Source organism: Syngnathus floridae, chromosome 2 (genome assembly GCF_059516105.1).
Source record: "Syngnathus floridae isolate MCC-2025c chromosome 2, RoL_Sflo_1.0, whole genome shotgun sequence".
Taxonomy (NCBI): Eukaryota; Metazoa; Chordata; class Actinopteri; order Syngnathiformes; family Syngnathidae; genus Syngnathus; species Syngnathus floridae.
In genome coordinates, this window is record NC_142414.1 from 20,361,684 (window position 1) to 20,386,909 (window position 25,226).

Sequence of the window (25,226 nt, forward strand, 5' to 3'; positions counted from 1 at the left end):
TGAGCTCAGCAAAGTTTCTGCTAATCAAGACTGGCAATGACAGACTGCCTGCACTGACAGACATTTTTACATATTTCACAGCGGAGGATATCATCTGTCGGGTTGGGGGCATGGAAAAAAAAAACATTTATCCTGGTAGGCATTATGGATCACGCTTAATCGCACATCAAGGGAGCCGACAGCTTGAGGTTATTCAGACATGTTTCGGGTTCTCGTTTTCAAACATATGTTGAATGGTTCAATTACAATATGGGATGATAAGTTTCTACAAAAGAGTATTCAGGCTATAATTGCAGTCCATGTCATTATTTTTCACTCAGGAACAAAACACAAGGGTACCAAAACAATTATTTACCAAACTCATTCTAAAATCAAACTTGACAAGACTCTCAACATTCCACAGCTTAACACCACTATACTATACCATGCCAGGTCAAAGTGCAAGTAATTACAGCAGACTTAACATTCACTTGTCACATGGTTAAAAGCACATTACGACAAAGTAAAAATACTCCTTTGTATGTTCACTCAAGGAGGCAGCACTTCACCACCAAACTGTTATTACACCATTAGTGTAGCTGCTCTCTGTTGGTCCATATGCAGAAGACACACGACCAAACAAAAAGGCTGTCAACTTTGCAACAACTGTTTCTTTTAAGGATGGAGCAGCTCAGCCCAATGCAAAGCACATCATGTGTCAAACATAGCAGCACTGTGTTTGGTGATTTTGTTCAATAACACTTCAAGTACTGTTTGGCCTTGGCAGAGGACGTCATTCATGTTGACTTTACAATATAACATGAGCGGTGTCCTGGCAGGGCCACTCATTTTTTACAGTTTACACTCCAGTTTGCTTATGACAAGAATGCTTTCAGAAATGCCATTCTAGTACTTGCAATATGGTAAACAACTGGTGTTCCTTTCAAGTATTGTATGTCTTTCTCAAGTATCTTTTCATTTATTTCTGTATATCCCTGAAAAAAAAAAGGGTTTAAGATGAATCCATTTTCCTCCGTAAAGCACCATTCATCCTCTGTTACTGTTATCAGGGACACTTCCAAGGGCTTTAAATGCACAAATAAGTCCTCAGCAGTAGGTATGTTAATTGTGCACATGCAGAGCTGTGGATCAGTGAGACAGATGTGGCCGGATGCAATCGTGTGATGAATTGACCCTCGTGTTAAATGATGCCAATCAACCTTTAAAAATTCGATAAACAAGCTGCAAAGCTGAGAGGAGAGCCGTACCCTCATCATTGTGAATTTCCTGCCACGTGAACGGGTCACTGACAGACTGTGACACCAGACCTTTTGTCAAGGCCCTCTAGATGACTGGTTGGTGCCCATTTAAAAGGACAGTAAGCCATTCATTAATGCAATCCCTTTCCATCCACCCATTTCATAAAAATTAGAGACACAATTGGAGACCTATGCAAGGACATTGGATTGACATTAAATATTAAATAAATGATTTATAATACCTACTCCAGTCAGAACGTCAGGCAATGCAATGCAAGGCAGCTTTATTATAATATAGCGCAGTTCTTACACAAGGTAGCTGAATGTACTTGACTTATATTTACAAGCACAATATTTAAAATCATCGAAAGACAAGACTGAAACACGTTTAAAAGGAAAGTAAAGAAACAAAAATTTGCTTATTAAAATTATGAAAAGAACATCTGGTGCAGATTTTAAAAAAATGCTATATAAGACCTTCATAGATGTGGGGCTAAAAAAACGACAACATATTTTGGGATTTAAAATCATTTGACCTTGGGAATATCTTCATGTCTTTTAGCAGCTTATTGCAGTTGTGTGCAGGATATTGGCTCAAATCTGCTTCAACATGTTTGCTTTAAAGTTTTGGCTCCACTTTCTGACCCAAATCAGCAGATTTCAGAGCCTTACAGTGTTTATATCAATTGGCCTTCCTTTAGTGGATTCAGGACCTAAGCATTTTAGTGATTTAGAGATCAGAACTTTAAAATCTATTCTACAGCTGACTGGGAGCCAGCGTAAAGCCTTTGGGACTTGAGCAACATGGAATAATCTCTTACTCCTGGTCAGAATCCAAGCTGCAGCGATCTGAATGAGCTTTTCAAGGAGTCAGGTCAGAAGAACATTAAAATAATCAAATCTACGGGAAATTTAAATAAAAAAAACAAATAACGATAAGCTTCTCTTGGAGCATGCAACTCTTTACTCTGGATGTTCTTCAGCTGGTAAAAAGTTGTTTTAGTGATTGATGTGATGACTGCTGGAAGTCAGATCCAAATGCTTTGATTCTTAAAGGCAGAGACTCCAAAAGTGGTTACTAACAGCAGTCCTCTTTTCTTTAGAGCCAAACATAACATCTGTAGGTATATCAAAGTGTCATCTGCATATCCATGACAGCCAACATTGGCATTCTGAAGAATTTGACCCAAGGGTAGCATATGTAGGCTGAACTAAAGGAGTCCAAGGAATGACTCTTGGAGGATCCCACATCATTGTCAGGTTCAAAATGTCACTCAACAACCCCTTTCAAAAAGGACTGAAACCATTTCAGGAGAGTTTTGTTTAGTCCTACCTCTGTTTGCAACCTGCAACAGTATGCGGTACTGCAATCTACTGTGTAAAACATTGCACTGAGATTCAATAGGAGCAGGAGTGACACCTTTCCCCAGTTAATGTTCAATCTCAGATCATTTAGTACTTTAATAAGAGTTGATTATGTACTGTGATGAGGTCGGCAACCTGATTGAAATTCATCAAAAAGTCCATCTGAGTTCAAGAAGTCCATTTGAGTTCAAGAAAAGTATTTTTAAAGGATGGGAAAATTACACATTGGTGCATTGCGTCTAATGCTGGCTTTACATTACATAGTCCAATGAACACACAATTTTACAACCATCTGTCAGCAGCCAAATCTCTGAGCGAGTGTTAACAAAGCTCAGTTTCATGCTGCAAAAAGACCTAGCAGGGAAGGTCCATGATGGTTCTGTGATTATGTTTTGGATTAAAAATGAAGGTGATTCAGCAATTTCCTACAAACACAACTTGAAACAGCAACATTGTGAAGAGCAGTCCCAAACTTACAATCTTAGCTATGCCTCTAGCATGAATAATGGTAACTCCTTTTAACAGTTCTCTAGAAAGCAGCTGGGTTTGTTTTAAGGCTATGACAAACACAGATTTGCAAATAGGAATCTTAATTTGAAGGAAAACGTATCATTACAACTGGAAATTCATTCTCAGCCTTAGTGCTGTATAAAACAAAATTAGGATTCAACATACGTATCGGAATGACTTCCGTACTGCGTCTAATGACCTCAATATTTCACCTCACTACATTCCATAATACAGCACAACATAGCTCTGTAGGCTAAATTTGGCTCCCTCTCCTTAAGTGAGCTGAGTGAAGGATGCTGTGCTTCTCTGTGTAAGCGCCCGCAGCAAAATCGAGTTTATTAAGAGCCATAAAAAACAACATTAAAATTCACGACCAAGAGAGCGTCGCCTGACCCCTAGAGAATGATAAATTAGCTTCTGTAGCTCGAGCAAAACGACCATTTTATACCTTCAGCTTCTCTCCGGAGCTTGCTCCACTTTAGTGTGGAAGTGCCGCAAAGGGACTCCAATATATGCTGAAACAACAATATGTAATAAACAGATTTTAAAGTTACTCAGATGCGACACGCTAATGAGTCCTAACCTTTGATCATATTCTTTAGTTGAATATTACATTTTTGGACCGTCCAGGTGGACGTGCTAACCAGTGCGCCACCGTGCCGCCGGTCAGAGATAATATTAATTCAGAATTTGCTTTTGTAAGACTGTGTTTGATTATTACTGCAAGGCTCAGATGCTTGTACAGACACAAAATTGTATGAATGGTGATGAGTCTGACATGGATTATTTGAGACAACAGGTCTGATTCACTCAGTAATTGATGCATACCATGCTTAGTTCAAGAGGCCATTTCCACAGCACTATTCTCAAATGAAAACTTGACTAGTTTTAATTCTTTCAGTCACTCATCACATAAGCCGGCGTTGCTCTGCTCTGGTCCAGGCCGCAATTGTTTGCAGCTGTTAGTTTGAGCGATAGCTCAGTTGATTTTATGTGACAACGGTACTTCCATTCTCTGCAAAGTCAGAGCTAGCTCCTGAGAAGTGAACAAAAAACTTGCTCAGAATTGGAATCATGTAAAAACACAGCAATTACTGTGGTTGGGAAAAGGTGCGACTTCCGCAATGCAACATGACTTGACTTGACCTCTTTTAATCCCCTTTCATGCCTTAGGGCTTAAGCCTTAGACCATCCTTTTGTACCTTTAGCGACGAATCCCTAACTAACCCAAGTTCCCGGTGAGTCATCACCTGCAAATCATTCGGACTATGCTGAGCTAATGGATCAGTAAATAGATTTTTAGTTCCACATGAATGCTAATTTGCTGGTGGTTGTGGTCGGAGCGCCTCATTAGGCTCAGGCTGAGATCAATTTGGGATTCAGTAGTCTTTGTTCCAAAGCTGAGATGCTTGGCTTGTGCCCAAGTTAGGTTGATCTTGATTCCTCAGATTTGGGCTAGAATTCTGCTGAAGGAACACAATGCAATAATCATGAGATTGAACAGTTTAGAATTTAGCCAAAATGTCTCAAGCCTAAATTTTGCCTTCAGAATAAAACATTTTGTACTTTGCTCCTCCTATTATTTTTTTTCCCTGCAATCCTGCAAAACAAAGTACTTAAGTACCATTTTCAGCTTTGCAATAGCCTACGTACATTCACAATTACTTTTGCACTCTCGATTTGTGTGCAGATATCTGCACTTTCTTCATCTTGGTAAAAATACATTATCAAATCCCTTTTTTTAAAATTCCCTGCAACAGAATGTTAAAGAAAAGAAATAAAAAGCAAGAGGTGAAATCAACGGTGGTACAGATCTGGGCTAAGTGATTGAGATTTTAGGAACAGAGGCGAGAGCGGCATGGAGGAATGTCAACCAGGCTGCATTAATGACAATGATGAAACATACTCGGAGAACAACTCTAAAGCAAGTTATTCCCCATCCATAGTCTAATCTAAGATATATTTTTGAAGTTAGTACTATCATCAAGCTGTTTTAGTGCCACATGCTTCCTTGTTTTGCACTTTCACCATGACCCAAATGGAGTACACCAGAGAGTTTCCATGAAGTCTGAACAGTCAAGAGTAGGCCAAATTAGGGTTTTATTGTGTTCATGTTTTACATCAGTTCACTTATTTTTACACTTGTGTGATAGTTACATAAAAAACTGCCTGTTGGGATAAAATACATTTTATAAAACAGATTCTTTCCTTTTCAAGTTACCTTTCAAGTTTAGTGATAGTGACCTTCTTGAGTTGTTTGTCACGTCTTATGTTTCTGTAGGATTCACTGAAGCTTGAAATACAACAAGCTTTCTGCTTCCCCTTTCACAAACATTTTGCTGGAATATTCATGATGCAGTATGTAGGTATGGAAAAAGTCCGCTTGGAGCGGAGCAATAACCGCACCCCATCACTGTGGATTATCCCCTGCACGACGGCTGACGGCAACTGTTGTAATGTAATATGCATTGTCATGAATTATGTAGTAGACTGTATTATCATCTGCTATATTTTGGTGATTTTTGCTCCAGTTCAACTTCATTGGAAAGAATAAAAAAACAGCCTTTTCTTATACGGTATTATTCCTTTTTTTTTTCTCCGATTCAGTTGTTGTTGTTTCAGTCAAACTTTCATAAGAAGAGTGGAGACTTTAAATCATAATGCAGGACCCCAGAATACAAAATTTTCTTTGTGTAAATTAGGACGAAATGAAAAAACAAAATGGGAAAACACATTGCATTTTTAACACAATGACACAATTTAGTGTGAGTGTACAATCTACGAAGGAATATTTGGGCCACACTGAAAAGAAAAAAGATAATTATGAGAAGGATTGGTGGAAAAAATAGTTGGGGAACTTTGTGTATGTTTGTGAATTTTTATTTGATCTTTTATTTTTGCTCGTAATTATAGGTCTGTCGTAGAATTTTATTCTGGTAGTAGAGTTATTTTTCCCTTTTCTTTACAGTAGGGCCCTAATGCGAGTCTGTGTAGCATTCAAGGCTGGGTGTGGCCAAAAATACACAAGCGTATGAATAATGCAGTTTGATATAATTTATTTTATAGAGTATCCCTGGATGTACACGCACGCAAGCACGCATTCATGCACGCACGTACACACACGCGCGCACGCGTGCACGCACGCACGCACGCGCACACACACACATACACACACACACACACACACACACACACACACACACACACACTGAGCCAAGGGTCTGCTCCCATAAATGCTTCTGATGAAGTGAGCTTCATTGACAAAATACTCAACTACTATGTAAAAAAATCACAGAAACAAAAAGCACATTGTATGATTAGTCATTAAAAATGGCCTCATGAGACCATGTAGTGACCTTTGTTGACTGGGTAGGTTAGGCATGAGTTCATCATTTTCACATGTGATGTGCCCACCTCAGTAATGCTCAAAATGTGTTTTTCCTTTCACACTGAGAGTCTGCTGGCTACATGCAGGTGAGTCTCGCAGACTCATCAGTGAAGTCAATAGTGAGTCAGTGTTGTAGGAATGTTTGGAAAATCACCTTGGATGGCCTCACAGTGGCAAAGAAAGATGATGAAGGGATTTTGTAAAGATCTTCTCATAAAGTCTCGCTGACAGTGTCCTCATGGTCAATACTGAAGAATGAAGAATATGTCACCGCTCATACAAAGGAGTTGTCTCAATGTTTTGTCCATAAATCTAGTTGCTGTCAAGAGCCAAGGTTGATGCTCAAACAATCAGAAAAGAAAAAGCCAAAAGGAGAGATGCTCAAGGCCTGGTTACGAGTTGTAATGTTCCGTAGTGATTGGCCACAGCAGCTCGTCTCACAGCATGGATCGGGGAACCTGGTGAAGAACAAAAGAAAAAAAAAAACGAAACCACAAAGGATGAGACACAAAAGCACTGTACAGACTCACAAGGCATATAATTGGTGTCTGATGACACTTTGTCCTCCCACTTCATGATAATTATAAGGGCGCATTTGCAAAACCACATAACCATGATAGGTAATAAAATTTTGCATTGTAATCATATTGTATAAACAAGAAATTGCTTTAGTTTTACAAAGCAAAAGCAAAATTGATTCACAGCATTTGAAAATGGGCGATGGGCTTTCTTCTTCTACTGTCAAAGTGTGTAGCTAACCAAATAACACAGTTCCCTAATTGGCTGTCAATACACTCACACTGTCACCTTTATTTTGTTTTAAACCCAACTACGACAACTTTGGGTATAATAGCTGAAGACTGACAGAAAAAATATATTTCTGCTGAACTTCACCCAAATTGCTTGGCTAAAACAGCAATTAAGCTTGGCATATACTACGAATAACATTTGACAGCTTACAAAATGATGGTGTAGTGGCGTCGATAGTGTTATCCCCCCATATCCCATTTCCCCCCCTGGGTGCATGTGACCTATAAGCTGAACTGGAAACGCACACTTGTTTTTCTGTGAGTGGCACTTTAATCAGTAAAGTACCATTAAATTGTATATATACTTATGTAGAGCCATGTATTCCATTCCTTTGAGTTGTATGCCATTTACTAAATTAACCCCATTGCATACATTTTTATAGATTGAGAAAAATGATCGATGAGAGCAAATACTGTAGAAAAGTTTTGCAGTGGAGCTCCTCAGAGAAAACATCAGATTCTTTATATATGCATGTTTTAAGTGTAAAAGCCAATCATCTGATCAAGAAACCATTTGAATGATTAATAGCCTACTATGGATAAAGATGTAAATGCTTATGTATACATGGATGAGACAAATTTGACACCCAGGATCGTATACATAAATCATTCAGACACCTAAATGTGATTTTGCAAATCCATATAGTATCACACAAATTCCCAGTGCTGGCAAATAAATATTTATGGTGCCCCCAATTCGCTTTCTCTCAGTGTCCTTGGTAATTGTGCATGATTCATTTTGTTTTCTCAGCGGAAGAGGGAAAATCAATCTTGGAGTAAAGCTTGCACATTCCAAAAGCCTCTGGCTTTGTCGAAAATAAAAACTTCACAGACACAGCTCCGGGAAAAGAACTAAGCTAAATGTCTGTTATGTTTTCTATTTTTTTGAAAAGGGGAAGGGATGTAAACCTCCCAGCAAAGTCAGACAGAGTAAAACTCGTTTAGATATGACTTTCAATTATGTGTTGTATTATGTGGGTTGTGCCTTGGAGGATTGTGAGATGGACAATGCAACTGCACATGGGGAAAAAAAAAAAAAATTGTATATTAGCATAAAGTGGCTCAATACAAAGAAAGTGTGAACAGTGGAGTACATTTTGTGTTTTATGATTTATTTTTTTGCAAACTTAATACAAGATCTGCAAATTAGTAGACAAATGCGATCAATTGCTTCTGAGTATGCTTTAGTTACTCGAAAACATGGTTCGATGATATATAGCAAAAAAGAACAAATAAAATCTAGAAATAATTGCCAGTTCCACATCCCAGAAAATGTGTGCACTTCAAGAAAACTTTACCACTTATTTTCATCCAATAAGTAATTCTAACAGATTAAATCCATAATCATAATGGCATATATTACTTGTACAACAAAGTCAAAGACAAGGATTCGTATACACTCCCATTTGTCTTCAGTGAATAAATGTAATACTCACATAGCTCCAGGTTGTCTTTTTCCCAGCGCTGCATCCTATGATGGCTCTTTGGGCCAGGGCTGCAAAAGAAAGGCAATTGGCATTAAAGGAACATTTTATTGAACCTTCATTCAACATGCTGGCCTTTGGCGCACAACATATGTTCATTTAAAAGCACAGATGGTATGTCTTGCAATTATGGCCAAGGTGAAACAATGGAAGAAGAAGGTTACTAAGTACGCTTTTAATTTCGCTTGACTTTCACAAAGAGGTACACTGTGAGCAATGGCTTAATTGTCGACAATGTCTTTCCCCTCAAGTGGTGGGGAAAAAACAGGTTCCTTGTCATCTTAATATTGGTGAATGAGCCACTTTTGTGTAGATAATGACTCGGCTAATCCTAATCACAAAGCTAATGATGTGTTTAGCCAATCAGAGGAGCCACGGCGAGGCGAGCGTCGGAGAGCCCGCATTGGCATTCCGCTGCTTTCCTCTTGGCCGTGCCAGGCGTTCTGTTTCGCTCGCGCCCGCGGACTTGGTATTCCGCAGCCGACCCGGCTTGCTGTCCTGTGATCTGTCACTCGCTTCGTCCATCTGTAGGATCGACTCACTGGGCCTGGCCCAGGCTGGTGACGGATTCATCCCTCTGAAGAGCTGTTGATCCATCACACCTCTCTCCGGCATGTCATCTAAATGCTAAGTACTTCTACTGCATCTTTAAATCAAAACAAGGGAGAAAATGAGCACGCCCAAAGGGATAAAAGCCACGACAGCCGCAATGGAATCTGCAAAGCAAACCTCTGGCTTTCTATTTAATTCAAGGAGCAGCTCCGAAAGGGGTGGGTGGATAAAAGGAACAAACACGATGGATTGCTAAATCTTGTTAACCCTTCAGATGGGCAAAGATGAGGACGGGATACGGTTATAGAGAGGCCCCATGTCAAGATGAGTTTGAGAGAAAGAGATTTTGTCAGAGCTTTTTCAGAAGAACCAATGTAGATTTACAGCTGAATCGGAATCTCAATATTCATGTCACAGAAGTCAGCTCAATCAGCATCCAATGGATGAACTCGACAACTGTATTTATTTTTTTTTTTTTATCTTTGACATTGTCTTGATCAGTTATGCCATAAAAAACTATGATGACCACCAAGGAATCGAAATTTTTTGTACATACAGAAAATGGAAATATGGCTTTATTATTTAATTCTTTCAGCAGCGTTATTTTTAAATCTGGGATTAATTTAGTTAATGATGATTTCAACACTTTAAATCCCAACTACCCTAAACCTATTCCCAACCCTAGTTTGAAACCCTACTTTGAAAACCGACTACTAGTTTGAAACCTTAACCCTAGATTTAAACCCTTCTACGAAACCCAAAGCGTGGTTTGAAAAGCTGACTTAAGTTTGAAACCGTACTATGGCAGTTAACCAATAACCCTAACCCCAACACAACTCAACCCTAATCCTACTTTGGAACCCTAATTTTAATTTGAAAACCTCCTTTGAAACCTTAACCCTAATTTGACACCTTAAGGCTAGTTTCGAATCCTTTTACGAAACCCAAACCCTAGTTTAAAACCCTACTTTGAAACCCTAACCCTAGGTTGTAAAGGTGACTTTAGTTTGAAACCGTACTACGACACTTAACCAATAACCCTAACCCCAAACCTAATGATGAATATTGATTTATTTCATTTAAGTGGTTTTTTACAGATGATCACAAAGACTTTCAAGAATGTTACTTATTGTTGAATGTTTCACAATGGAAAAGATAACATTTTCCTGTAGCACAGCAGTAGGTTGAGCATCTTACGGAAGAGTTTGTGTACCTCATTTGAGGTTTCACACTATCTGGGCTCACAATGGAGCACCTTGTCTCTTTCCTCAGGTTTAAGTCATCGATCGGGGACCTTCTTGAAGTTGGAGTGCTGAGGCAGCAGATGAGAGCAGAACGATGAACTGCTACTGCTAATTGAAAGGCTAACAAGGTGAATGTGGTCCCGCAAGACGAGAAGAACTGGGCCCATGAAACCAGAGCGCATCATCCATGGCTGCTAACAAGATTGCAACGTGAAAAAGACTGGACGTGGAAAACATAGATTTCCTTCCGGCGCTCAAGGATGAGGGAGCTTCTCTCACAAGTACTTTGCTGTGTAATGCAATCAACAATTTTGGACCTCCTCTCTGAGCCGGAGGTGCCCCTGTTTTAACATGACTTGTAAACATCCAGTGCTGTAAATAAATGATAAAGTCTCGCAGTTCAAATGAGGCGGGCCGTCTGATTTTTGGAGAAGGCGCCAGTGAAGATCAGTGCTGAAATATGAAAAGGGAATGAATTAGTTATTTCTTTCATCAACATGGCGTAATTCAAGATCAAAGTACTTTCTTAAAAACCTCATTGTGCTTCACAAACCTAAGCTCATCTGATAAGTAGCTATGCATTTTTAATCTGCGAAGAGAAACCACCAAAGCAGAGTGAAAAAAAATACCATCTCTGCTTCACGCTGCGATCTCAAGTAGTTCTCAACAAACAAAATTTGACAAACAAATATGTGAGCAATGCTTTGCTCCTGAATGTGAGACTGTGAATCCAATGCGTCCAGGTGTGGTCATAAAACCAACTAATGCAAAGGAATCGATAATCTTGCTGTTTTTTTGTTTGCTACGTTAAATTATTTTAGCTTTTAACAAACACACAAGTCAATAAAAAAATTCCACTAGAGTTGCAGATGAGCTACTTGACTTTTGGGCACACCACCAGCCAGTCACATGACAGATAAAGACAAGCACTTACACCAACAAACAATATTAACTTCAGAAGGACTTTGGGCCAAAGCTGAGATTTAAGCCTCAAAACTCAGAAGTGTGAGGCTAACCACTCCTCCATCATGCTGCCTCAATGCCACTAGTAGTTTTATCAGGATAAAAATAAATAAAAATAAAGTCTACGGTGTTTCTGAGAGCTTTAGCAAATCTCACCCAGTGAAAGGCTTTTCTTTGCCCCAAGTGTTATAAAGAGCCAGTGTTGAAATGTAGCCTTTGGACATAACTAGACATTTTTGATAGCTCTTACAATTTCACACCAGATGACGCTCTGGAGACGAGCTAAAACACAAATGGCAGTTCAAAGGCTGCCGATGACAGAACGTCAAAAAGAGCAGAAAAATAAAGTGTGCTTGATGTGACAACACGAGTGGACGCATAAAGCCTCTGACACACTAGAGAAAGAAAAGACCTCCAGACCAGAGCTGACAAAAAGAAACACCACTGCCAAAGAATGCAAACTGTACTTAAACAAACAAACAAACAAACAAACAAACAAACAAACAAACAAACAAACAAACAAACAAACAAACAAACAAACAAACATTAGCTACACTAGAGAAAAGCAAAAAAAGTCCATGCAATGAATCGTGCAAAGATGGGCTTTTGTCACACAGTTTTTCTTCCATACAGCAGGTATCAATCGAGCTTATATGAACATATTTTCTACATCACTCCGCATGCTCTCTCCAAGACGGATGCTCAGATCACCGCGTCCCACAGAAAAAAAAAGTTCAACTATCTTCTTGGTACATGCTTGACTTACTTGACTTGTTTGATCTAAAGGAACATAAAAGCATTTATCGCTCGGCATAAAACGATCCTACTCGCCTTAAGGACGTGATCTTACAGAATAGAGTCATGTTAACTCAAAGTGATGTTTATCTGCCAAACTTGGTTAGAGCTCAAACTTTGCCTCTTGGTGTATATATATTTTTTTCTAGATTTCTCCAATCTTTTGGCCATTTGAATTTGCAGGTTCCGCTGCATTTTCCATTTTTATCAGTATAAAATCCACATAAATGAATGCTGTCACCACACTACCGATAGCAGCAATCCATGGCCAGCGGCAATTAAGCATCGTTGCCAAGTTGGCTGGCAAAAATAATAGCCCGGTGTTGTCGTCTAGTGTATGACGAAGACTCAACAACAGAATGCGCATGAAAAGCAAAGTTGAACACACGGTCATTTGGCTAATTTTAAAGTAGAATTACATGGATTCCAAAAAGGGTTGTTATAAAAAGTAAAAGCTTGTTTGACCTCATCACATTTGATGTCTATTACGTTGTTTGGGTGACTTGCTGTTACAAAAGATCAAATTCATCTACAAATGAGACTGAAAGAGTACAGGGACAGACTGTTGGAGAACACAGCATATGCTGCAAGCCATTCATATTTAATACCAGGAACCCACTAGTTTTTCATTGAATTTTAACGATGTAAATATTGCTCTAATGGCTTTTAGTACGGAAATTACTCAACAACACTTTCTGGCTGAAAGGAATTGAGACTATTTCAAATACTTTAGGCATATTTTTAAAGCAAGTACCCATCAGTAAAAGATGTTGTTCAAGAGACAACCGTTAGTCCTCTCACTGTCACATGTATTCTATTCAATGAACTGTGCTTGTAATGACCTAATCAGAGTATTTTTTTCCATAATGGTGCTCATTCATGTTGAGAGCTCTTTTTTACAAGAGGTGCTCTCTGCACATTGAAGTACAATAAATAATACAGCATCAAGAACTAAAATGCATCACAATAATGTAGGTGCAAATATACTGAATGAAACCACTAAGATGCTTTGTGGGAGCTAAATTGGACAGTTTAGAAAGTTATTAGAAATCGGTTAAAATGACCCCTGCAATATTATTATCGTTAAATGAAAACTCATAGACTGGTCTCAACATAACCCAACGATGACATATATAAATGGCTCACAAAACTTCCAAGGGACGATGTCAGCATTTTAAAGGCTCGGTCCACGTAGCAGAGCCGCGCATGAATAAGATTGGGGTCATTAGCAGCCCTCACAAATCTACATTGTCCTCCCAAAGTTCATGCTTGAAGACTCTAGATTTGGTGACAGCACAGGTGCATTTGCACATGAAAACTGCCACATCTTGATTTCCGTGTCAAAACAAGCCTCGTTTTGGGAAATTTGGCAATGCTATGCTGAGCTTTTACGCATAACGAGGATGTTTGCATTGACACACCCGCGGTGCACCTGACATTTTGCTGGACAAAAGCAGACGCCTGTTGGAAACTCTTAAACGTTTACGCGATTTTGTTGAAGTATAAAAATAGAAAAAAATAAATATAAAAATCAAAATATTCAATATGATGTTTCACCTTCATGCGGCGCTGGACTTATAGTGCCCTCAAAGAACACCTATGTTTTTGGGAAAATGTGTGCTCCACCAGACATGACAGGACCTGACCTCATTTTAAGGGTCAAATGCTGCATCTATTGCTGTACCTGCGTTCCAATTATGAACTGGCACAGAATATCTGTTTTGGTGTGTGTGTGTGTGTTGGGGGGTGGATGAGTGTGTCACCGCTTAAATGAAAAAAAGAGGAGACAGTGAAAGAGAGTCGTCTATAAAGTGGCTGGTTCAGTATCAATTAAGCTTCACTATGGATCTTATTTCACACTCAGCGACCAGCTATGTACATTGCTTGCTTACATAACCCTACTTTCATGTCTTATAATTCACAACCTTGTAAACCATCACCAGCATCACAATTAACCAACCAAACCTGTCCCAAGCCATGGTAATTGAAAAGATGCAGGGCAGCATTTCATTTGTACTATATGTAGCACATACAGACACACACGTGCATACACACGCTCACACACAAACAGTACACGTACTACACAAATATGAACCTAAGTATGCTGTCAGAATAGATTAGGACACAAGTGCAAAGCATGCATGAAATTTGCCGCAGATGCCCGAGGGGGTCGGACAGAGGAGGCGGATGAGCGAGAGACAAGAAGGTGCAAGTGAGAAAGGAAGCGGCAACAAAGACCAACAAAAACCCAGCAGCTGCTTGACTTCCGACGTGTGTGTACCTGACCATGACGGCAGTTTCCATCATGTCAATTTCATGAGGACATGAAACACGTTAATTTATCAAACTACATCTTTGGTCATAGTCTGTTATTTGTTGATTTGCACCATAAATAATAATCCTTTGTGATATTATGCTGCCCTAGCATTTCTATATTTACATTATAGAGAGAGAGAGAGAGAGAGAGACTCAACTTTCCTGAGACGATGACTCGGGAGTCTCGGTTCTTGCGTAATTTTGTGCTAAGTGAAATGTTTTTAAAACTGCTTTTGTTTGGTCGCCACCCAATATTAATCTGAATGCATGGAGATTTTTTTTATATCAAGGAAAATAAAATTAAAATAAAATCTGTATGAATCAAAACACTAATAAGGTAAGTTACTAAACATTTGGTTCTCTTAAACAAAGCACAAGTGACCAGCTCTTGTCTTGGAAGGGTTTGTTTCCCAATGTGTGACGTCACAATGAAATGTCATATGATGCCCTCTAAGTGAAAACAAAGCTTGTTTTGAGGGGCTATCATTTTCAAAAGTTCATTGAAAAAAAGTAAAATCACTCATGCATCAGTTGAACCATCCATTCCCTCGCATCAAAAATAAATACCGCCGTTTATCATGCAGTTTGAAATTACCGTGACGGTCTTGATGCGTCCGCTGCTTCTGGTGCAGGTCCATCCCGAGCGGTTGAAAAGGAGGCTGCAAACTTCGCCCTCTACACAGGGAATCATCTCACACCACTGACGACTCCGCACAATTTTCGCTGGAGAGGAGGGACATGGGTTAATCTGGCAGCATCTTTATGATTGTGCTAAAAAAATGTTGAGAATGGATGGATGGCTGGATGGCTGGATGGCTGGATGGATGGATGGATGGATGGATGGATGGATGGATGGATGGATGGATGGATGGATGGATCTATTCATTCATGTAATTGCCAGAAACACTAAATACAATGTGTTCAAGATAATTGAGGATTCGATTTTATTTTATATTTTCCCCATAGGAAATAATTCAATAAAATATTTTTAATATTCTTGAATTGCAAATTAGTGTAAGCATGATTGAATCACACCCAAGTCTAGTATTTGACTTGACTTTAAAGGTTCCACTCTCCTTTACCACACTCAAACTGAACTAATAAATATGGGCTATGTCTTATCAAAATTCACATAAAATTTCTTATTAATATATTTGTCCACTACCTACTAATGACACACAAATTTTCTTCTCTTACATAATTGTCGTTTGCTGTGGACATTTGTTTCGATTATTATTCTAATTATTTTTACTTCAATATTTGTGTTAATGTGACAAGTGCTGACCCTGATATTAACTTTCCTAATCATTTTCAGAGCACATCATGGAAAGAGGAGCAGATTAAAAAAGGCAAATAGAAAACCGGCACATTCAAGCTATCAGTCTGCTGCAGACGACGAGGGCGTTGTCATCTTGCGAGCGATGCTCTCATAGCCCCTCTGAGCTGTGTCTGCGTGACATTGAATTAGCATCCGCCTGTGGTGCACAATGATAAGCGCTGATTGTTCTTTACACAGTGTGCAAAAAAAAAACAGGGAAAGGTTATCAGCTCTCAACGGACCTGGCCGGGTCCAACACTCCTACTTCCCTCTTCCCGCCCATGGGTAGCCTTTTGTGGAACAAGGTACCATAGTTGGCAAATTGAAAGAAAGGGATGATGATTGTCGAACGTCGAGAAGAGCGGGTGTTACCACAAGAGCATTTCAAGTTTGCTTCAATGAATATGGTTTATCTCATCAGCAGAGTAATAAAACCACCTGGTGATGGGTTATCTCAACAAGCCCAACAAGGAGTACTATTTGCAAGGAGCCTATTTATAAGTCGTACCTGGAATTTCACAGTTAAGCCCACAGAAATGCTCCAGTGGCCTTTCTCCAGAAAACCCTCTTTGAATTTTCATTCTAACATGCGTCAGTCAGAGTGCAAATTTATCAGTCAGTTGCACATGTAGTTCAGAGTACATGACTGGGCCAGCAAAACTCAATTTCCAGAGCTGAGAGAATATAAAAGAGCTGAGTTGGCAAAGCGGCGGGAATGCTGACTAACCAGGGAGCGCGTCCGACTTCATCCCAGAATGGTGGAGGTCAGATTAAAATAAATGCGTCTTCAGGCTGCCGCACTGTGCGGTGACCTTGTTACTTCTTCAGTGCGATGCCATGACTTATTCCAGGCTGTGAAAAGCTGAAGCGCTCCAACTTGTCCAATTGAGTTTTAGTTGGTAGTTATGTTTTGACATTGAAAATAAAATGTGGATTACCCTCATGTTCATTATTTTGTTCAGTAACAGTATTTTTCCCTTATTTCTTCAGTGTTTTTTAATGCTAGGAGAAAGGAAATACAACACCGATCGACTTGTAATAAGGAATAAAGCCAATGCCATCGCCAGGACTAATAGATAGTACTTCAATAGGTCTACAGATATCAGATTTGTCCGCGATCCAGATGCAGTCAGCAAAAGAGCCATATCTGGCTCGCGAGCCATAGGTTCCCAACCCCTGCCCGATACAGTCCTCAGGCTCCCCAACAAAAGCATTTAAGGATAAAAACGCAGTCATCTTTGAGTCTCTTTGTAGAATATTCTACGCACAAAGAGCTGTGTGCGGGCAAAAACAACAGGAAGCAGCATCTGATCATTGGATCTCAGGGCATAAGAGGCCATGTAATCCAGGGCCTTGTCAATAAAAGTATACCAATGACTGCCTCTTCAGTCACGATGATGCATATTAATAATAATAATAATAATAATAATAATAATAATAATAATAATAACTTAGCTAAAAAAATTGTCTTTGTCGAGGAGATAATGTAAATGTCTGGGAACAGCACAATAATTGAGCTTCAAGCACTCATGGAATTAGTACAGTAGAAAACATCTATATATTTATTAAAACAATGGGGAAATGTTGAGGCTGCACTACCGGCAAAATAAAAATGAGTATCTGTAAAATGTCTGACGTCTTTGCAATACGTACATAAGAGCTTGGAGCCAGAACACAAACAGTCTCACTGCCGACTCTTATCATGACGACTATCAAGCCACATGCGATAATAGTGTGGCAGTGTGGCAACCAGAGTGCCAGCAGAGAAAAGTAGACAGCTTGGGGGAAAGATTAGCGTTAGAGCTTGGAGATGTAGTGTTCAGACATTGTCAGGAAAAGGTCAAAACAGAGGAAAAGAAAGTTGAATGTGCCCCAAGCATGAGATAAAAGACATGGAAATGAGCATGAAATTGTGAAAATGCACAATCAATTCAAAATTTCAAAATTCTACTTACAAAAGTGTTTTCTATCTATGCAGAAGAACATATGCAATATTTTTTTCTGACAAATTAGCATTAAAATGCCTTGAGAAGACTAAATAGAATAGCAACTACACCTCCAAGCCAGCCTAGCCTGTTAAGTTATTAAGAAAGTTTGAGCATGTCTAGTCAAATTTATTTTTGTATAGCTCTAATCACCGAATCGTCTCAAACGACTTCACATGCCCACGACAATTTAATTATTAAGTAGTCTGCAGCAGTTTGTGGTACAAAACTTGGGGCAGAGTACACGCAACTTATACTAGCCCATGAAACTTCACTCCATTCTTTTCCAACAGTTGCGCTATACTTATTGCAATGGTCATCACAAACAAAAAATAGTTGTATCTCTCATCAAACAAATCTACCCCTTGTTGGACTTGTGCATGAGTCAGTAAGTGTGAATTCAAACAGGATGGGGGAGATGCAAAATATTAGCCCAGTTCTCTTTCATTAAGCCACCAGCTGCACGCTGTTGTAAATGTGAAAATGTGCCAAAGGCTACACTTGAGAAAGTAAGACATGGATTTTACTTTCAGTTCATTACAGCAAAGTTAGAGTTTCAAATCCATGAGGTTTGGCTGCAAAAGAAAGCCTTACTTCTCTCTTGGAAGCAGATTAATGCTAAAAGTCACCAACAAGGTGTGAGAAAGCATGTAGAGACTTTGATCAGAATTAAAGGAGGTCGAAGCACCAATCTCTTCCAAGACAACGCACAAGAAGACACAAACTCATCAAGAGTTGTGAGGATTTACAGGTGGAATGTCTTAAATGACTTAAAACGGATGTTTGGAACAGGAGCTTAGCAGCGTAAAACCTTCAGGATGGGAGCGAACACTTGCTGAAGTTTAAACTCCATCTTGTAATCCCTAACTTCCTTCAGTCATGAGCAAGCACTAGAAATGCTGGACGACAAAAAACTAATCTGGTCCAATTTGTAATGATTCAAATCACCAACAGTGGAAGATCGAAACGCTTAGTACCCGCTGCTGCCTACAACCAGCGATCAAGCAAAGCATTTTAGACAGTTTTGTGGGACAGTGAGCGGAGGCGGCTGTATGTTTTAATTACGGTCGAACGATTAAAATAATAGAAATCCTCAATAAAATGTTAAATTGACTCACGAGACAGTAAGACCTTGTTTGTCAACAAAGGTTTCAAAGAATACAAATTCCAAAATACATATTCTGAAGAGTCAGTGAGGGGTATCAATGAATAAACATGATTCAGTTTAGTGGTATGCTTAGAAGGGCAAAAGCCCATCTATAGTAATCCATATTGGAGCGCTATACTTGGGGCAAAAAGGTCAGAGAGAATATTGGAAGGAATTCGCCCCATTGCCTTCTCCCGCAACATGAAGAATTCTACTTAAAAGCTTTGCTACGTTGGAGCCCATCAGCTGTCTGCGGGAAGCATTTCAATGAGGCTGCGAGCAACAGATTCAGTCTTTAATGCACTGGCCACTAATGGAGTACAGGGTGCAGTGCAGCGGGAAACCAGTGAAAATCAATTTCCGCCTGCTTTAATCATAGTTCTCTCTAAGCTAATTCGTATCTGTTGAGTGTTTGGAGGGAGGCAAGGGGGGTGCGTCTGTTGAGCGTCGGAGGCAGTTAAAAACCACGAAGGTGACGCCAGGCATGCGGTGTGGAGGCTATTAGATGCTATGAGTCATTGGAACTAATGGGGTTCGTGGTGCATGTCATTGTGATATTGGGAGATCCAATCAGCTCGACTGTGTCAACCTCCGTTAAAGCCCGTCTGTCACGTTCCACCAGATATGGTCTGATAACCCAGACAGGCCATCGTGCATTAAAGCTTATCTAACTCACCCTCAGCGCCGTGAGTGATCCTTATTTAGCTGGCGTTAATAAACAGCTGAGGAGAAGGCTGATTTAACAGCACATTTGAAACAACTAAAGTGAATGAATAGGACGGTGAACGCGTTGCTCAGAGCGCAACTGTTGAGCTGAGCTCCAGACTCTGTCATAATCCAATTAAAAGTTGAATGAAAAGTACATTTTAAGTCAAATTAAAAGTAAAATGAAAAGTAAAAGAGAAATTCGCCTTTATTCAACACAATAGAATTGAGATCAAATAATGCACATTTGATCGAAATGGAGAAGTTCAGTTTTAATTTAAGAGGTCATATAAATATCATGATAAAAATCTACGGCTGCTAATCCAACTGTCGCACAATGATGTAATGTTGTACAGAACTAACAAAAAAAAGTGAGATATTGAGGTTTGATGACTGACAGGAGAATTGGATTAGGACCGTAAACAAATTCCAAAAACAAAAGAAGAGTTTCTACATGGCTTCATAATACTATTATATAATATCTTCAACGGCCTTGAAAACAAAAGAAGACATTCTTAAGGCGTTTTAATACTATTATATATCTTCAACGGCTTTGAAAACGATGAAAAATAAATAACAGAGCTCACAAAACGTTTTTGAGAACATACCATCGACACATGCTGGCCTGGCCCTTGTAGTGCCGGCAATCTGACCTCTCCGGCAGGCACAGCGGGCTGTCTGCCTGGCGATGGTCCGTCTGGGAACGCTGCTGTCCCTGTTGAGCATGACTATCTCGCAGGTTCCCACCGCCAACTGGCCTGTGAAGCACAGCGGTGAGCAGCAAAGTGCATTAGTATAATGAGCCTCTAATGGACACATTGCAGAACAAGTGCTGTTGGAAGGCAGCGACAAAAGCCTCAAATAGGAAAAAGTGATTTCATTGCTCCCAGACTGCCAAAAAATGGCTTGAATGCCTTTTTGTTTCAAGTACAGTTTTTTTTCTAAACGTCACCCAAAACTGTCTGAAGTTGAAGTCAAAGATTTGTCATGAAAAACATCTAATATTGCAGAAGGCATTGTGGGTTGATTTCATTTCAAGTTTCATTGCTAAATTAGTTTATGTTGTATAAAAATACATTAAAATTGCCCAAAGAGAAGACCAAAAATAAAAACTGTCAGATTTGAGCTCAAAGGTAGAAGACAAGCTAGACATGGTAGTCAAAATATTATTTTGTCGTTTTTGATGTAATTTCATGTGAAACAACACTATTTCAACAGATTTTTATTGCTTTGCGAAAACAAAAATACGCAAGGAAATGTGAGTTGATTACAAATCACACCAGTACACAACAGTGGAAGTCAAAATGCATGTCAATGATGAACTTTTCTCCCTCGTGTGGCATTTCAAAGCTCCCATCTCCACTAAGCATTAAACATAAAGACAGTTGTTCTGTCAATGAAATGACTTGAAAACCAGAGGGAAGCTATTTAATTGTCTTTTATGTTGTCTTGCCGGTGCTTTTAACAGAACGATTAGTCGCTAATGGTTGTTGTGTTCTATGAATAACCACCATGTAATCACAACGCGTCAGCGCTCAGCTGAAAGACGACAGACAGCAGATTTTGTCAAGTGAAAGCAATTCCTTGCCTTAGAGAAGCTAACCTTAAATATTGTTGAGTATAATACTGTAAATAAAACAAATTCCACGTACAAAGTGTATTCACAGTCAAGCCTTTTTCCTTCAGTGGCAAACTGATAGCAATATAAAAGTAGCTCGGAGAAGCAATATTGCACTTTCCATGAGAAAAACTCTTTAAAACTCTTGCAACTTGACTCGCAAAGCTTCAACTGGAAATAATCAAGTCGCCCCCCAAAAAGACAAAACACAGGTTTTTGATCACCACAAATAGTTGAAGAGGTGCTGTGAGCAGTTGCTGAGACGTTCAAGAGGTTTAATTGCAAGTCATGGTGAGAACAGAGTAAAATCTCAACATTTTCACCAACCAAACAATGAAACAAATAAATGAGATAGAGGTCGACCAACATTTGCAAAATTGATTGTTTTCAACCATACTATATATATTTTGCCTGATTTCAGTGAGCCAATTATTTTCCCTCACCAGCCAAGCATGATAAAAACTTGGATTATGAAGTCGTTACCACCTTCAGGGTTAATCTTAACTGCCATTGGTGTGAACTGTGTTGGCTCTGAAAAATCACCGTGATACATTTCAGCAATTTAGAAAAACAAATACAATCCGTGGGAGCCTCTCTCTATGGAAATGTGGCGTATTTATTATTCCGCTCACTCAATTTACACCATCATCAACACCACCGCCGCCACCGCCTCTCAGCCCAGCCGATGTTGCTTTTGCTGAGGCGAGCCCTTTTATGCTTATGGCTGCTGGGAGGGCGGAGGTGATGTGAGATATCAGTGCTGTCTGCTGCGTTTCTCTATTGAACAGATGAATGGGCTTCATGCAATAAACCTGAAGGCAGAGACGGGTAGCGCAAGGGCTTGTGGCAGTGAGTGGGCCGTGGGAACGGGGGAGGTTGGAAGGCGCTTTGTATCGCTGCCGCCTTGTACTCTATCATTCCGACAACATATGTTTCATGTGACGGGGGCTTCATGTCATTCAATAGGGAGAATGCACCTTACCCACTCATCAGAACAGTGCAGCACAAGTATCTTAACATTTGGTCCTCAAAGAGGATGCAAGAGTTGAAGGATCCCACTGATGCATGTAGACGTTAGAATGAGTGGCCATAATGAGGTAATTAAAGGAACAGTATGCAGTCATGTTATCTTAAGGCAGCATCTGGGTGCAACCTGGGCCCATTTTCTTCTGTGTGCTTATGTCAGAAACGGTGTGCTGCCATCTGTCCTTGATACACTCAGCGACTGTCCAACGACTGGAAATGTGTCTCTACTACATTACAATGATGGCCGAATGTTGACAATCTATCGTCTTAATTGATGGAAAGAAAGGTCAGCACCAGTGGACTTTTTTCTGCCACATCCTGATGGAGCTTGGAGTTGAAGCGCCAATTAAACAACACAGTCCTGAAAATGGGCTATCAGTTTCTGGGATTCGGTTGAGTGTGCGCCATGCTTATTGTGTTGCTTGGCAACCAGGTCAGCTTTGCACAGTCTCTGACGCATTCAGTCATTCAGTCACAGTACCCTGATTAGACAAATTAATTTCTCATTTAAGTGGAGCTCTATGAAAAACAGTATATAGATCATTCACATATGGTCATGCCGCACCCTGTCAAATTATTGACCCACATGCATCTGCCATGTAATGTGACTTTCAAAGTTTGCCTAAAATTTGTCGCTTCCACGGTAATGTGCGAAAATTCATTCTCCACACTGACAAACATGTTTTCAGACGGCAGCACAATGCTTCATTAAAAAAAAGCCATTTCAACTCAGCTGCAGCTGTGAGAAAGAGAACGAGAGTGCATGTTTTGCTAATCCAACAGATGGATGAGTGGATTGTTGTTGACAGAAAACTAATGTAATCAAATATTTATTGAACAGCAGAATACTCCCGCTGTGCACGATGAACCAAACAAAAATGCCACAAAATGTAGGAATACTATTATGATCATTTTGTCTCAATTTGCTCACAAATTGACTTACTCGGTATGAAATCTGGGCCCGTTAAATCGAACACAAAGATGTTATTCTCGACTTTTTCTGCTGTAAGCATAGCAATAAGTGGGTACACAACTTTACTATTGTCTATTATCTTTTCAGGAAGTCTAATTATGATTCCAGCCACTGTAAATTCCTGACATTTTTATTGTGTTTAGTTTAATTCTCTAAAAAGAGCTGTGACTAATTTTGAGATGCTCTACTTGTCTTCCATTGTGGCGTAGAAACCAGTCCACGGGTCGAAAACAATTGTGAAGCTGAAAAAATATTTGGCACGTCATGAAGAAGAAGGAAATTATCGGGATATGTACTAAATAACAAACATGAAATTGGTCGACCGATGGAAACAACACCCATTTAATCACAAAAATATTTTGACACCTCCTAAACAATCTACAAAAGGCTTGAGCAACAGCCTCCAGAGGGCACAAGTGATGATCATGAACACGAAATAAAAAGAATTGCAACACTAGCAAACACAAACTACTCATTAGCAAAAATAGGACGGAAATAAACCCAACAAACAACTGAAGGAGGCTGCAGCGAAGTCTTGGAACGTTTGATAATGTCATTAAGTAAAAAACTTAAAGCAGTTTTTTCAAACAATTTATATTCGTTCCAATATTTAAATGTGTATATTCCAATACTTTTGTATACTATTTTTAATACTGGATTAAAAACAATCCAATTTGGGTTAAACATTGGACTGACCCAATTGAACCAACTCAAAGAAGGAGAAAATGCATGCTCCCAGTAGCCCAAGTACTCAAAGCAAGGTCTGTAAAAGAAAAGGATGCAATGTCTGGTGTGTGAGAACAAGCCCACGAACACCTTTGAGATGAACCGGAAGCAGAGCCAACAAGTTGTCTCTCAGCTCCAAAATCACTGGCTTTTAACTCAATGTTCTTCTGGATGAATGGACAAAACAATTCCCTTAGACACGCTCCAAATTCTTGTTCACAGAAATGTGAAGAGATGCAAAGAAGGAACAGCTTCCTTTTGTTAAGGTGGACTAGCCAGCTATCTTTTCAAGCCTGAATTCAGCAGCCTTGCATTGACATCTAAACTAACAGCCTCCCAATCGACGACTCTGTATGACATCAGACTGCTGTCTCGTTCCTCTGAGAATATGTTCGTCAAGACGACCGAGTGCTTCTCATTACCGAGATGCCGTTTGCAACGTGCCAGACGAGTAGCGGGGCTAAGGACACCAAGTACATGAGGCAGATGTTGCCGTGGCCTCCTTGACTGATTCTCACTTGCTGAACATGTCAGACAGCAGACAACTGGCACAAAAACAAGATTTGGGGTCGCTGCTTAAAATGGCCTAAGTCATATTTTGACAAAAACTATTGTTTTGCCTTAAACGTCTCCTCTGGATGCTGGCCACCTGAATTATTAATAAATATAATATGATCAGTATTTGGTTCAGTTGATCATGTTTTCAAGGGGAAATAAAGAAATCAGATGGATACCTACCCTAATGAGGATAAGCAGTGAAGGAAATATTGCAACTTTTGTAGAGATAACTCACTTTTGTATTCTGTGAATTATCCCACTGACTGATTTCATCTTCTCTGCAATAAGTTTATCTTATAATATTCTGTTCATAATGTTGCAGCACAATGCAAGTAGCAGTGCTACTGACAACGCAAGTCGGACAACTCGAGTGCACAGCCCAAATTTCAGAGCCACCGAGGATTTCCTCATCTTCATTTAACGCAAAGATGCAGAGAGACTATTAAATTCCCAAAGTACAGTACAACAAGGCAAGATTGGGTGTGTGCGTGTGTGTGTGTGTGTGT

At 39.6% G+C, this 25,226-nt stretch overlaps 1 protein-coding gene across 3 annotated transcripts in view; it reads right to left on the reverse strand.

Moving 5' to 3' along the window:
* Window positions 1-5,196: 5,196 nt before the first annotated feature.
* The window catches only part of tafa5l (TAFA chemokine like family member 5, like), a 33,196-nt gene continuing 13,166 nt past the window's right edge, over window positions 5,197-25,226 (reverse strand). For all 3 annotated transcript variants that reach the window (XM_088369389.1, XM_088369391.1, XM_088369388.1), the window contains 4 exons: window positions 20,428-20,577; window positions 15,260-15,387; window positions 8,747-8,805; window positions 5,197-6,959 (listed from right to left, as the gene is read on the reverse strand). In XM_088369389.1, the coding sequence (XP_088225515.1) occupies window positions 8,782-8,805; window positions 15,260-15,387; window positions 20,428-20,577 (302 nt within the window). In that variant the 3' untranslated portion in view covers window positions 5,197-6,959; window positions 8,747-8,781. The remainder of the gene's footprint in view (window positions 6,960-8,746; window positions 8,806-15,259; window positions 15,388-20,427; window positions 20,578-25,226) is intronic.